This window comes from Cervus canadensis, chromosome 7, assembly GCF_019320065.1.
Source record: "Cervus canadensis isolate Bull #8, Minnesota chromosome 7, ASM1932006v1, whole genome shotgun sequence".
NCBI lineage: Eukaryota > Metazoa > Chordata > Mammalia > Artiodactyla > Cervidae > Cervus > Cervus canadensis.
This window is the reverse complement of record NC_057392.1, coordinates 85,526,111-85,541,317: the sequence shown is the minus strand read 5'-3', so window position 1 is coordinate 85,541,317 and position 15,207 is coordinate 85,526,111. Positions and strand designations below refer to the sequence as shown.

Sequence of the window (15,207 nt, the reverse complement as noted above, 5' to 3'; positions counted from 1 at the left end):
GGGAATGCAAAAGGGTGCAAAAGTTATGGAAAACAACATAGACATTCCTCAAGAAGTTAGAAAAAGAACTGCCATTAAGACTCAGTAATTCTGGGCCTATAGCCAAACTAATTGAACTCAGGATCTCAGAGAGACATTCACACTCCTGTGTTCATAGCAGTACCATTCACAATCGCTAAGATGTGGAGGCAACCTCTTTCCCTCAACAGATGAATGACTGGGAAAAAAATCTGTGTATACAATGGAATGCTACTCAGTATCTAAAAAGAAGGAAATTATGCAGTATGTGTTGATGAACTTAAGAAAATGTGCTAATTGAAATAAGCCCAGAAAGATAAGTACTGCCTGGTTCCACTTATATGAGGTTTCTAAAATAGTCAAATTTCAGAAAATCATTATGATTTTGGAATCATTATTACCAAAAGAAAATCATTATGATTCTGGAATCATTATTACCAAAAGCTGGGAGGAGAAGGAAATGAGGAGTTATTAATCAACAGGCAAAATATTTCCAGTTAAGCAAGATGAATAAGTTACAGCATTGTGCCTAGTGTCAACCATAATGTACTATTTACTTAAAATATATTAAATGGATAGATCTCATGGTAAGTGTTATTGCCATAATTTAGAAAAAGGACAAAACATGAAATGTTGCTGCCTTCACGGAGTCACTATTTCATGAGCTAGACAGACTATTGAATAGACTTGTAATGTCATGTTATGTCATTGCTAAGGGTTCTATAGGATGTAAGAGCTTTCAGTTCTTTCCTGAAAGATCACAAGATTATTCTCAGTCAGGAGAATAAACACCAAAATAAAATTCTAACAGAAAAAAATCTACCCACCCCTATATGTTCCAAATGGGGAATTTCTCTGAATTTGAGATATTGCTCACATGAGTACACACATCATGCATGTACACACATACAGAGTTACTGAAGACTAAAGCGATTGGGTCTTGTTGCCAACTTATAACCATACGCAACCAACTGATGACTTCTAAGAAGAAAATCAATGATTTGGGGGGTTGGTTTGTTTTGTTTTTGGGGTTTTTTTTGGTTGAAAGAGAAGTCGATTCTCTTATTGTGCTGTTAAGAGTAGGAGCCTTGGCTCTCACTTCCAAGGATCAGGTGAATCACTCAGGGTGCTTGTTAACAACTCAAAGGACCAATTGATTGAGGCTCTTTGGTCCTACTGTGCTTTTGCCTTTGGATAAAATATTGTACTCTACGCAGCAGTGGGAAGAGCCTATACTCTGGAACCAGGGGGCTGAGGTGGAGGGTAGAGAGAGTGAGCAACCCTGAGTTAAGATTCCTGCTCTGCGGCTTATTAACTGTGTGAACTTAGGCAGCCACCATGATACCTCTGAGCCTCAGTGGTCCCTTTGTAAGCTGAGGATAAAGCATTTACTTTTACTTTGTGAGGTCATTGTTGTGTATCTTGTGTAGTGTGCTTGCCACGTAACTTAGGTGTTCATTAAACAGTAGCCATCGTTATGATTGGGTCATGATGAGACTTCAGGGTGGTGTATAAGCCAGCACCCTAAAGCCTGTTAGGGTAAGGGGCAGCCCTAAATATGAAGTTATGTAAAAATGAGCACTGGGACTTCCCAGTGATTAAGACTCTGCACTTCCAATGCAGGGGCCATAGGTTTGATCCCTGGTCGGGGAACTAAGATCCTAAGCACAGTATAGCCAAAAAATAAAATAAATCTTTAAAAAAGATTAAAAATGTGAGCACCTTCATTTTTAAAGAGGTTAGCAAGGAAATGGCATTGATTTTTGTAATGAAATTTTATGCTTGGTACCGATCGACATGTTAAAAGTAGGGGATTGATTGGAAGATGAGGATGTCATATTTCTCCATAGTTTATATATTCTTTTCCCAGTTGTATCACTAACTCTATAAATAATTAGGAAAAAGAGTTTGATCTATAATGTACCTTAGTTTCTATACATGAAAATTGAGGTATCATCTGTCTTATATGGGTAGTTTGAAAGATGAATGAAAATATATAGAAAATTTTGAAGTCTTGCTGAGGGGATATTAATAAATGTAAGGAATTACAGTGGTAATTACCATTACAAATGAGAATTCTCCTTTCCAGAAGTATTTGAGGAAGACAGAGAAAACCATTGTATTGTACTGCTGACTTCAAAGGAATTGCTTCAAAGGCACTAGATGCTGAGAAATGAAATGTTTTCAGGGAAAGGAACATTCATGATTTTGTTGTTTAAAGGTGTTTGTTTTAAAGTTACACATTAACGAGTGAAAGAAGTTTTATTCCATATGTCTTTGCATTCCAGTGGGTTTATTATATCCAAGAGGCTATAGGATCAGGCTGTAGACTTCCGTTTTCAGTTCCCCGGGTAAACGGTGTCCTGTGCTTTCATCTCATCACCACTTAGGTTCCTCAGGGTAGTTAAGAGGTGGGAGGGAGACACACCTGGCCAGCCTCTCCAGGAGATTGCAGTTGTATTTCCCAACTGCATTGTTAGTTCAGCTTTGAGGACCATGCTGCTTATAGTGGCCCTTTGTTCTGCTGTAAGTGCCCTCAAACCAGAAGAAGATTACCTGACAAAACCGTTTCTCAGAAATGGAAAGTAAAGTCTGCTTACCTCTTGCATCCCCACCCTTCACTTTACACGCACGTACCCATCCTTCTGCAGCCACGTAGTGGAGGCAGGAAGATAAGTCACAGAGCAGAGTGACATGCACTCTCTCTCAGGTCCAATACCTGCTGCAGGAGATGCTAGTGTCTGGCCTCCGTACTTTAAAGATATCTTCAGATAGCCTGCACTATCCATTTTGTTACTGGACACTTGGTTCTCTCGTTAGTTGTGCATTTTCTCTTTTCTGTGCTGCTGTTCAGGGTCGCATTTGTCTAGTTTCCATAAATGAAAGCCTCTCCTGAAACTCTGAGGCTGCATCCAAATCAGAAGATCTTACAGTTTTTGTTATATCACCATTTACTTTAAAAACGATATTCTTTGTCCTTTAATTTAGCTTTTTGTTGTAACATAGTGAGATATTTCATGATTGACCACAAATATTAGACACTGAGTCTGTAACTACTATCATCACTTTAAGATGAAATGATCCAATTACAGTACCTCAAGTTCTGGTCATTCCCAGGGACAAAGTGCCCTGTGCTTTTGGGTCTGGATAATTACCCAGGGGTAGTCTGAGGACGCACTGTGAAAGATCTCAAGGAATAAAAGGCAAACACTACACACTTGGGCTCTGTGAAACTAACTACCGTAATTCTAATTTTATGTGAGTGCTCTGTGGTCATAAATAGCTACCTATTTTCTTGAAGGTGTAATTCACAATGGACATTTTAATCTGTAAAGCTTTCCCTGCTAAGAAGTTACAAACATTGATCAAAGTGCAATTTTAAACAGAAGAGCAGGGAAAAAAATCATTAAAACAACAGGTGGGACATTTATTTTTACAAAAGCAATAAACATGAGATGGATAATATAAACTCCATTCATCTACGTCTGACTTTTGAGATCTGTTGCTATCTGCAACATCAGTTTCCTGTATCTAGTTCTGTTCCTCTCTAATATACTAATTTAAAAAAGAAAGCATTTTGAATTGGCACCTTTTGTGTTTCATTATTAGTACTGTGCCTGAGTACAAAATCAACAATTTGTATATTATCTGTGATTACCTACTGATGTCCATGCAGAGTATATTATCACTAAATCAGAAGTTCAGAACTGAACAACTGAGGCCTAGAAATATGTTAAAGTAATTTTTAAACAATTGAAATTCTAATAAGTACAAGCTATGTATGCATAAAATCTGTTATGTTGGGTATCATCAGGGAAGAAGAAATTTTCCTCTACCCTTCCAGGATCTTCTGCCTGGTCTATGAATTATTAACAGGAAAAAAAATCAAGATTTAATACCACGTATACACAAGAGAGACCCAGGAAAACTGAGTAACTTGCCAAGAAGGCTGAACCGCTCACCCTAAGTACCATCTTCAGCTAAAGACAAAAGAGGATGTTGGGAATAGTGGTTTGGGACCTCAAAGAGGAGGAAGGCAATTCACGTGAAGATGGAAAATCAGATGTTTGGGAAACGCTTGTTCAGTGGGTCATGCTGTCATAATGGGATACGGGGTGGACTCTGATCTCTTGGCTCTGTCTGGCTCCCCCACCACATCTGGCCCATATTCTCTGAAGATTCCTCTGGTGATGGCTCTATTTCAGGAACAGGCCTCCTCTACCTAAATTTTTTAGGCAGTTATGGGGCAGGTCAAAGTTTCTTCCTAAGTCCTTTGTGAGATTTGTTTTCATCTCAAAATTATCTTCATGCCAAAGAGACTTTTTGGGGGTGGCAAGTTTTGCTGTCTTACACGTTCAGAATGTTGATGACACATCAGAAATACCTCTAAAGGCACCACAAGGAACTGTTTCTCCTCAGGAGTAGGGTCAGCGTGTTTCCTGTTTTCTATTCCTGCCAGATAGCTTTAAACCGTACGCGAGTCATGTGGTTCTGTGTGAATTTATATAAACACAGTCCTAACACATCATTTTTCCTGATCATGAGTTTTATTTGTATTATTTTCTTTCATAATACTGTTTGGTCACACAAAATCAACTTTTCTTCTGTAGCTTCTGATCTGAAGATTTTAGTCTAACATCCCTGGGTTTGCAAATACGTGTTTTTGTTGTGAGTCACTACAAAGCATGTGGGAAGCAAGTCAAGTTTAATTAAAATAAATAAAATTGTATGCTTATAATCATCAACCTGCAAGAATTAAAATATTGATGACTCAGCTGTGGTGAAATTAGGGAGGACTGAAATATTGGTCATGCCATCCTGTTTGAAAATGTTTTTCTCTGTTTGAAACAACAAAATCAAACTAAAGAAGAAACACATTGATTGAGCATCCCCCCACCCAAACCCTCCCTCTTCAAACTTATTTCCTTCCTAAAGAAAAATTCCCAGAAATTCTATCTGAATTATTTTTATCTACAGAAACTCTTATCTGGATTTTTTTAAGTCATAAATCCTTCATATGAATGTCTTAGTCTTATTATTGGAGGTAAAACTCATGCTTAATTAGAATTTATCCAACAGTTGTTATATGTGGCCCTGTCTGAGTTACTTTTAATAGATCAAAATAGGCCTTACATCTGACATCCCAGAGTAGTTACTGAAATTTTAACTAAAATGCTGATTTGGACAGCTGACTTTGGACTGCTTACCTTGCAAAGCAGGGTCTGGAAACAGTTCTGATTTAACCTCGTTGTGCTAATTACTGTAAACTCCTTTCATGAGTAGGATAATAATTGTCACTAGAATTGTTGCCCTAAGAGTAGAATAACTATGCAGCCATTAGATAACAATTTATGGTTGTCTTGAGTGTATGTGTGTATGTGTGCTGACATTTAAGAAGGTATCAGAATTCAAGTAGTGTCAGTTTTTCAATTGACACTTTCAATATAAGGATACGTGTCTATTAATGAGTATATAAGCATACAGCCTATCAAGACAATATTACTTCTGTTGCACAAAAGTGCTTAACAGTGATTGTTGATATGCAGTCTTCATAACATCTTAGCAGAAAGACATGGGAACACTGGCTCCATCCTTTAGCTTACCGCTGCTCTCAGACTGTTGTTTGGAGAACTGGATTGCTGGGTTTTTTTTCTCACTCACTCTTGTATAAGTTATTTACGCTTCTTTATCATCTCAACTAGGGTCTTCTGAAGTCAAGAATTGTGTTTTGTAAAATCTCTAGGTCCAATATAGAACCTAATTCGTGGCATATACAGACAGACAGATTTATTTAGGAATCACCTGGACTTCATTTTGCAGTCATTATACAAAAATATACCTTTGTTCACTTACCTGTCATATTTTTTAAAAAAAATTTTAAGCAATAATCAGAGTAGGCACACTACCCAAAGCTAAATACCTGTCAAGGGGATCTCTTAGTCCCCAAAAAGGCTCTTTGTAAACTATTGATTTAAAAAGTTTAAATATACCTTTAGCAACCTGAAATTTGCTGAATTGAAATTTTAGCAACCTGTATTTCTATATTCTGTCAACTGTTCCAGAATTGTTGGCATAGTCACCTAGTATCAGCAACACAGAACTAAATAAATTTCAATATAATTTTAATTAATTGCCTTTTCCAAAGAGATGCGTTAGAATGGGTTTTGCACTGTGAGATGCCATCATTAAAAGTTTATGCAAATTAAATAACAGATTGCAGACCTGTGTATAGTCTCATTTTTCAAGAAGTGGAAATATTTTTAAATGAATTCTCTCATCTAGTGAATTAATTTTAATTTGTTGATCATATTTCAAACAGAAAATTAAAATTCATCTTGGAATAGTGATAATGCTTTTATGGTGGTGAACAGATTGAATCAGATAACAGTATCTTTTGTAACAAGTTCTTATGTTTTCTATAGGTGGATAAGCGGAGCAGCTGTAGTCAATGCATTTTACTCTTCAGGCAGAAATCAGATAGGTAAGGTCTATTCTTAAATAATCGTATAATATTTCTCTGTTGGTCCCACGCTTTAATGCTTTGCATGGCCAATTTATTATATTCCCTACAAAAGCACTGTTGAGGCTGAGTTACTGATTTATTGAATATCCTCCTTGGAAGTAAATGTATCCATGTACCTCTTTTCACTATAATAGCAAAATTTAAATCAGTATAAGTCACATTAAGTGGTTTTGTTTTTTTTTATAACATTCTCATTTATAGCTAAATGGTTTATCTTATTGCTAAGTATTTCAAACTGCTTTTTTTAAAAAAATTCCCTTAAAACCCCATAAAGTTATATTAACTTTAGGGCTTTCTAAGCATCAGCATCTTAAGTGGTTTAAGTTTCAAGAACCAAAGTTTCCGAAATCTGATTTTTTTCTCAGTTCTCTATGCAGGCATTGGTAGAGATGATCCTGCTCTGTATCATTGTTTTTTTCCTAGAAGGTTCTAAGAGAGATGCTCAGGAAGTTGCAAAGTCAGTTTTACGAGGTTGAACCATGTGGAATTTACTTAACCACTTTTGATCCAAAAAAAAAATTTATGTTCACTAGTAGTAAGATCACATAAATAAGCATGGAAATTAATACTTCAGTGAATAATACTATGAATAATGAAATGGCTTAATAAAACAAAGATATATTTTTTTCTCTTCCTGGGAATACCTTGACATCTTGCAGCTCTCTTTTAAGTATCTTACAAATAGATATATTCCCCACCCCCAAGGGTTTTAGTATGAAGAAAGACAACCAACTGATTTAGTACTTCAGTGGAAGTATTCTAAACAGTATAGCCAGCTTCTCCAGGTTTGTTCAGTCCAGCCCTTCATTTCTAAGTGTAGTTAAAAATCAAGTGGGAAACTAAAGTTTGATGATACTCCTTCCCATTGCTTTTAAAACTAGTCTGATACATCACCCAGCTAGTAAAATGATTACCTGAACCTAGGTCAGAGCCTGTTTAACGATCAACTCAGAACCCGTGCAGTCTATCCCTTGTAAAGTATTCCTAGAAACCATTCAGACCTTTTCCTGGAAGTTGCTCGGTCGTGTCCAACTCTTTGTGACCACGTGGACTGTAGCCCTCCAGGCTCCTCTGTCCATGGAATTCTCTAGGCAAGAATACTGGAGTAGGTAGCTATACCCTTCTCTAGGGGATTTTCCTGGAGACCCAGAGATTGAACCCAGTTCTTCTGCCTTACAGGCAGATTCTTTACCATCTGAGCCACCAGGGGAACTGTTTATTATTAAAGACCTCTGCTTTTTCTGTGGAGAGTTTCACTTTGAAGACCTCTTTGATATTCAGTAGTTCTGTCAGGCATAAAGTCTAGCTCATTCTGCTGCTGCTGCCGTTTAATCACTAAGTCGTGTCCAACTCTTTGCAACCCCATGGACTATAACCTGCCAGGCCCCTCTGTCCATGGGAGTCTCCAGGCAAGAATACTGGAGTGGGTTGCCGTTTCCTTCTCCAGGGGATCTTCCCAACCCAGGGATCGAACCCACATCTCCTGCTTGGCAGGTGGATTCTTTATTACTGAGCCATCTGGGAAGCCCCTCGTTCATTCAAGACTTAGAATAAATAGGATAATTGACTTTTTAAAGGATTCCCAAGGCAAAGTGAGGCAGCCTCAACTCCATTAGGGCAGACTAAAGGATACTGCTTTATATTAACCCAGCTCAGGATCCTATCAGACCTAGTGCTGAATCATCCCCAAGAGACCACTCTGGCATGTTCATCCTCAGTCCTCTAGAGCAGGTCAAGACAGACTTCGTTTGTCTCTAAATTACCCCTTGTTCCTGAAGTTGGCTCAAAATTGGTCTGCCTCAGAGATTACTGAGCAGAGGAGACCTGGGTATGTTCTCATTTTGAATTTAACACCCTCAAACCAAACAAGCTACAGCAAAAGGAAAAAGAAGTTAAAAGTGGCCTGAGGTCTCACAAAGCGGACAATTATCATCTGAATAATCAAGAATTGGCTGTAATAAACATTCTTAATGTATAAGAAAGACCTCTTAAAGATGCTTAATATAAATTCCTCTGATGGAAATAAGAAGTCTGAAAAATTGCTAACCTCTTTTCATATGCTTATCTGCTAATAACAGCAGTTCAGAGAAAGGGAAAGTATCATGCATGAGAACGCTTTGACGTGTACATTTTCTCCTTGACAATTCATTTAAATCTCCAAAATGGGGATGGTCTTAACTAAAAACAATTGAAAATCCTGATTTCTCACTTTCTTCTTCATAAAAGCATCTTTAAGAGGTCTTTCTTATACATTAAGAATGTTTATTACAGCCAGTTCTTGATTATTCAGATGATAATTGTCCACTTTGTGAGACGTCAGGCCACTTTTAACTTCTTTTTCCTTTTGCTGTAGCTTGTTTGGTTTGAGGGTGTTAAATTCAAAATGAGAACATACCTAGATATATAGCTTTTGCAACACTCTTTTAATGGATTTGATATCATGTGCATCACAGAATTAGAATTGGTATAGAATAACATGTCTCATAAATGACCCTCCCACCTTCACACAAATCCCCTAAAGTAGATCACATGCAATTTCTTGCAGGATTGAATTTTTTATGTTATGGTAAAAAAAGAACTTGTTTTATTATTATATAGGGAGTTACTTTAATAATAATATTATTATTATTTATTATTATATTATTGTTATAATAATTATAATTATTCTAATAATATATTATTATATTAATAATTTCTACTTTTAAATTCATTTCCCACCACTTTTTGTCATAACTCACACATGTAGGCTACATTCCAATTTTTATGCATCCTTGCCCCTTCTCAAAAGCAAAAAGTCAACTTTCAGGACAGGACGGCATGCTGAAAGTGTTAAATTCACTTGTTCCTCTTCCTTGTGTAAATGCACCATAGAGCTTTAGGGACCTTACATGTCATTAGAAAAGCTGCACTTGAATGTTTTGTCAAGTGTTTCTCTGTAAGTTTCAGGCACTATCCAATCATCTTATTAAACTTTCAAGTCTTATCCAAGGAAATGACAAGTCATTTGAGAAGTCTTACTACTGCTGCATTCTCCTTTTTCAGTAACAACAAAATTCTTTTCCAATTTTAGGTGATTTATAAGTAATTTATAGTATATTCAGCCTGGGTGATCTATGACTACCTTGACATAATTAAACTTTCTAAAATTGTCTTACTCATTCTTAGGACTCTTATTTTCATACTTGAGAATTAAGAGTAAATTTTTCCAAACATGTTGCTATTTCATTTAATATAAAAACAATGTTTAATTTTTCCACCAAAATTGATTTTATCTGATTGCACTCTTGAGCTTTACATCAACGATTCTAAAATTGAGCTGCTTGCAGCCTTAAAAAAATAAACCAGGGAAGTGAGGGGATAGGCATGGGGAGAAACACTGTCTTTTGTTTCATGGACCAATGGTGTATTTAATTAACTAACTTGTTGACAATCATGAACATAAAAAATGCACAACTAAGCAGTTGGTTATTATCAACAGTTGTGATGTCTACTAGTAACAATGATAAGACTAATCAGTAAAATCCTCATAAATATTTAGCTGACAGAGTAAAAGGAGAAATCATGATTTGCAAAGTTGAACTTGAAGACTAGTATTGAATATGAGCCATAAAAATCTTATCACTTGCCTGAAAAATGTGTATCAGGGTATAATTAAAACAGCAGGATCTTTATAGTTAATGTTTAGTCTTAACAATGTGTTTCATAAGAGCATTTTATATAATGGATGGATTTTAATCAAAGTACATAGTGTGGGAGATAGTCCTCACTTTAAGTTAATAAAGTACTGCACATAATTTTTATACTTCAAGCTAAAAATAATTTCTTGGCACCGTTGATAGCTCAGGCAGCTACATGTGACGTATAATGTTCATCAGAATTCTCCAAGGACAAAAATTTTGTGTGTTTTTTTTTAACTTAGTCATCTTGATTGTTAAGACAACTTTCCAGATATTTTTTAAAGATCTAAAGAGCACTTAAATTGCTCAGTGTATATTTTAAAGTCTCTTCTGTAAATAGCTCATATTTATCCCTGAAACACTTACAAGTTAAGGTCATACTCACCCCAGCTGAATGACAAAAAACAACGTTTGCTACTCTATATTAACTAGGTCTTATGTTTCTTAAAATAAGGGCCTTTCTTTCGTGCTCTTAATGTTCCATGCAGTAATAGCCCAGGCCTTTGCATGTAGTAGACGTTGATACTAATGATTTTTTTATTTTTGCTTACAGAACATAATGCTTCAGTGGATACTAAAATTTTACAATGTGAAAAATAAAATCTCAAAACTATGAATGTTATGAGGGAAGAGGGGCGCATAGAGGAGGTGGAGAAGAACACCATAGAGACAAAGGCCAGGAAGAATATGCTGTCTTTCATTAGGGAACAATGATAAGCCATCCATTGGCTTACCATCCACCTTAACAATGATGAGGTGTCTTAGCAGGATAGTGATAATGACAGTGGCGCATTAATTGGCAGGCAGGATGCAGTAGATTTAGGATAGATTGCAGCTGGGGGAGACTGGAAGTAAGAAGACCTAAGAAAACCAATTAGGAAATTAAGTAATTCTTCAGGTAAGAAATGAGAACATAGAAGGTGGCAGTAGGACTGACAGGAGGAGACAAACAGAAGAAATGCTACTGGAAATCCTGACTTTTTCCTTACTAGATCATGTAAGGACTTTGTACAAAGAAAGGAGACAAGAAAGATAAATAGAAAAATGTTCACTGTGGGTGATTGAGACTCTTCACATGCTATTAGCAGAAATAATAAAGTCAGATGGCTTAGAAGGGAAATGAGTTTGATGTGTGACACATGAAATTTAAACAGTGTGAAATGTCTTAAGTATAGAAAATTAGCTAGTTAAGACAGGTGTCAGTGTAGATATAAAAATTACAATTCATTTATTTACAAGTCTTTAGGACACTGTAGGAAATTCACTCATTCATTCAGTTATTGATTTATTCAGCACATTTCCTGAGTACCTGTTATATTCCAGGCACTATCCAATTTAAGGTGCTAGAGATAATTAAAAATTCAAATGGACTCAAAAACAAATAAATACATGTATGTGCAAACAAATCTATGCTCTCAAAGAGCTAATACTTGAGGTGCTTTGAGGAAGACATGAAAAATGAAGGACTAAACAACCATAAAAAAATAAAGTCACATGCCTTAATGAAAATTTAAAGAAGTTATGTGATTAGGGGGTACTTTTGATTGTCTCTGTTTATTTACTAAGCTATTATAGATGGATAAATTGTTAGTCACATTAAAAACAATACTTCTGTTATTAACTATTTCTCACAAATATTTGCAGTGGAGAAAAGACCTTCTGAATGAGATGGTAATTTTCCCTTGCTCTAAATTCCTTATAGCATAAAAACAATTTTAACAGATGTTATACAGTCAGTTGTGATTATAAATCACAGATATGGTGCACTCCAGGATAAACTCTTTACTGTCATCAACAATAAATGGCCTGGGGACTTCCCTGGTGGCCCAGTGGTTAGGAATCTGCTCTTTCACTACAGGGAGCATGGGTTCGATCCCTGGTTGGGGAACTAAGATCCTGCTTGCCTTGGCGGTACGCCCAAAATAAATAAAATATAAAGAAATAACAGCATCTTAATATCCTTTTTTAAAAAAGCAATAGGTGACCTGCATTTGTTTCTGTCACAGAAGATTTTTGTATACATTTAAGTGAAACTGACATCCTGGAACGCAGCTTCGCAGGCAAATAGCCAATCCAGTGCTGTCGTTACAGAAAAACCTACACGCGATCTTTAGCCGTCTTCTTTGCTCTTAGTCTTCCCAGCTGGCATTCTGCAGCCGCCCTTCTTCAGTGCCCAGCAGCCTAAGTCACTGAACTACGGGGGCATCGGCATGGTCATAGGACACGAAATCACCCATGGCTTCGATGACAATGGTAAAGTACTGCTGATGCTTTTATTTGCCTGAGATACAACCTAGCAAACCTAATTAAGAGTTATAATAATGTATCAATATAAAACACATTTATTCATCAGCGTATCATTAGCCTAACAATCACTGCACTTTTAATGTTCCTTTTAAATTGTTGCTTTTGAAGATCAGAATTTTCTAATAGTGAGGTTTAGCAATGTGTGCTTTTTACTCTGACAGAATACAACAATGCCCACATTGAGAAGACATTGATATTTATCAACACCAATGATACTGTTTGTTCTTATTTCATGATTATGTCTTATCTCTCCAGAATTTTAGAGGGCAGAGTCCATGTCTTAAAATTAGATGTGAACTCAGAAAGTAAGGTGCCCCCAGGATTTTTAAACTTCCTGTGGTCAGAGACTTTTTATTTTGACTGCATCTCACACCTACCACCTAGTTCACAGCCTTGCAGACCATAGGAAATTAAATGTTTACATGCTGCCCCAGATAGCAAAATAGATTTCGAGTTTCAGTGAAATTTGAGAGGAATAGAAGTAAAGACATAAGATACGTAGAGAGGTAGAAGTTGAAGCTGTAACAAAGATCAGTTCACAATTGGAAAGAAAATAAGAACAGTAGAGAGAAAATAATTAAGCCTTAATCTAACTTCAGAGAGTCAGAGGAAGAAAAGGAGACAGGAGGGATATACTGCTGCTGCTAAGTCGCTTCAGTCGTGTCTGACTCTGTGCGACCCCGTAGACGGCAGCCCACCAGGCTCCGCCATCCCTGGGATTCTCCAGGCAAGAACACTGGAGTGGGTTGCCATTTCCTTCTCCGAGGGATACACTAAGGGTCTGTTAACTCAATTAAACTATGTAGCAATCTTCACGGGTAGGTATTAATACTATTTCCGTTTTTCAAACAGAAAAATATAGAGACGCATAAGACTTGGTCAAAGTTACAAAACTGGGAATTGGTGGAACCAGGATATGGGTTCAGGTAGTCTGTCTTGATAGCCCTTACCTTATTCACTACATCATAGATAACTTTAAAAGATGACAAAATCAAGTGTCAAACATATAATGTATATAGATGCTGCTGAAGATCAAGAAGGGGAAAGATCAATGTAGTTAGGATCAGCAAGAAAGCTCCAAGAGTAAAGGTGACTTTTTGTTCGTGCTTGAAGTAGGACAAAACTATGAGTCTGCGATTACTAATGAAGGGTTTGAGATAGGAAATGAATGCCATAGTGAAATACTGACCTCTTTAAAAACCTCAGAATATCAAAGTAAACAGACTTGGTTCAGGCAAAAATCATCCACCAGAAACAAGTCATGATTTCAGGAGTATTTATCTGGTGGCCTTGGCCAAGACATCAACAACCAAGTGGGTGAAGTTGGATTAATCTGGATTAATACCAGGGCGTATCAGCAAAGAGAGCCCCAGTGGCCTGGTTTTTATCAACCCTAGATGAGAAAGCAGAACAGTTTATCTACTTATCTGTCCAGTTTAATATTCTCTTGCGTACTTGGTATTTCAGTCCTTGCACTTTGAATTAAAGATATCTTATTGAAACTCTTAATGTAATGAGTTCTCATTTTACTTAGATAAATATATATTCCAGGCAGAAATTTTAACAAAGATGGAGACCTCGTTGACTGGTGGACTCAACAGTCTGCAAATAATTTTAAAGACCTATCCCAGTGCATGGTGTACCAGTACGGGAACTTCTCCTGGGACCTAGCAAATGGACAGCATGTATGTCGTCAGCCTTCTCTTGAAAAGTTGTATTCAATCTTAAGTGAACTACTGATGCTTTCTTAACAATCCAAACATAGTTAAGGATCTTTAAGTGTCTTTTTTTTTTTTTTAACAGCTCAATGGAATTAATACCCTGGGAGAAAACATTGCTGATAATGGTGGTATTGGCCAAGCATACAGAGTGAGTAATAATATTTTCTTTCCATTTTAGTGGTTAGAGTGCATATTGATCACATTTGATCATTCATTTTAAAGCCTTTTGCAAAAGGTACTTGTAACAATAGAAAATTGAAAATACACAGGGAGAAAGGGGATTGTAAATATGCTAATAAGAAGGGGCAATACAGTTGATAGGATTGAGCTGAATACCATTCTCTAAGCTTCAAAGAAACTAAGGAGAAAAGGAAACAGAATGAGGTATGCAAGTTCCATAGAGGAAGCAACATTTTTCTAAGAAATAATCTCTGAGATAGTTTTTTAGAAAAGATAGTCTACAAAAAGATTTATTATAGAATCATTCATTGACGTACTGAGCAGGACCCTCAGTTTCTTGGCAGGTGAAGCAGTATTTGGGAAGATTGATCAACATAAACCCAGTCCAATTACAGTGATAGTGAAGGACTGAAGTGATATGGTTCCTGCATGTGGCCTTGTAATGGTCCATACCATAAATGCAGAGGAGTATATTGTTGGAATATCCCTTAGAATCTCATTTAGGCTTGCATTCAACAATACTTTCTGAGGCCTTCACTCTGTGTTTGGCACTATTCTTGGTGCTAGAGATCCAGCTTCAAACCCTTTATAAAAGATGCCATTATTTGATGACTTGAACCAGGATTAAAGGTGGCCTAGCAGATACTATGTGCACAAGAAAAAGTAGAGTTTTTCACAAAAGAGTGGGGGAATAATGGTCTTGGAAGTAAATATGGAGTATGATTTTGAGCAGTTTTCCCAACCCTGAGATAGCCCACATGTGGGAGAAAGAGGCAGAGCC

At 36.7% G+C, this 15,207-nt stretch overlaps 1 protein-coding gene across 5 annotated transcripts in view; it reads left to right on the top strand.

The window, feature by feature from the left end:
- The window catches only part of MME (membrane metalloendopeptidase), a 108,471-nt gene that overhangs the window by 78,068 nt on the left and 15,196 nt on the right, over window positions 1-15,207 (top strand). For all 5 annotated transcript variants that reach the window (XM_043473944.1, XM_043473946.1, XM_043473943.1 and 2 more), the window contains 4 exons: window positions 6,441-6,499; window positions 12,352-12,471; window positions 14,077-14,210; window positions 14,329-14,394. In XM_043473944.1, the coding sequence (XP_043329879.1) occupies window positions 6,441-6,499; window positions 12,352-12,471; window positions 14,077-14,210; window positions 14,329-14,394 (379 nt within the window). The remainder of the gene's footprint in view (window positions 1-6,440; window positions 6,500-12,351; window positions 12,472-14,076; window positions 14,211-14,328; window positions 14,395-15,207) is intronic.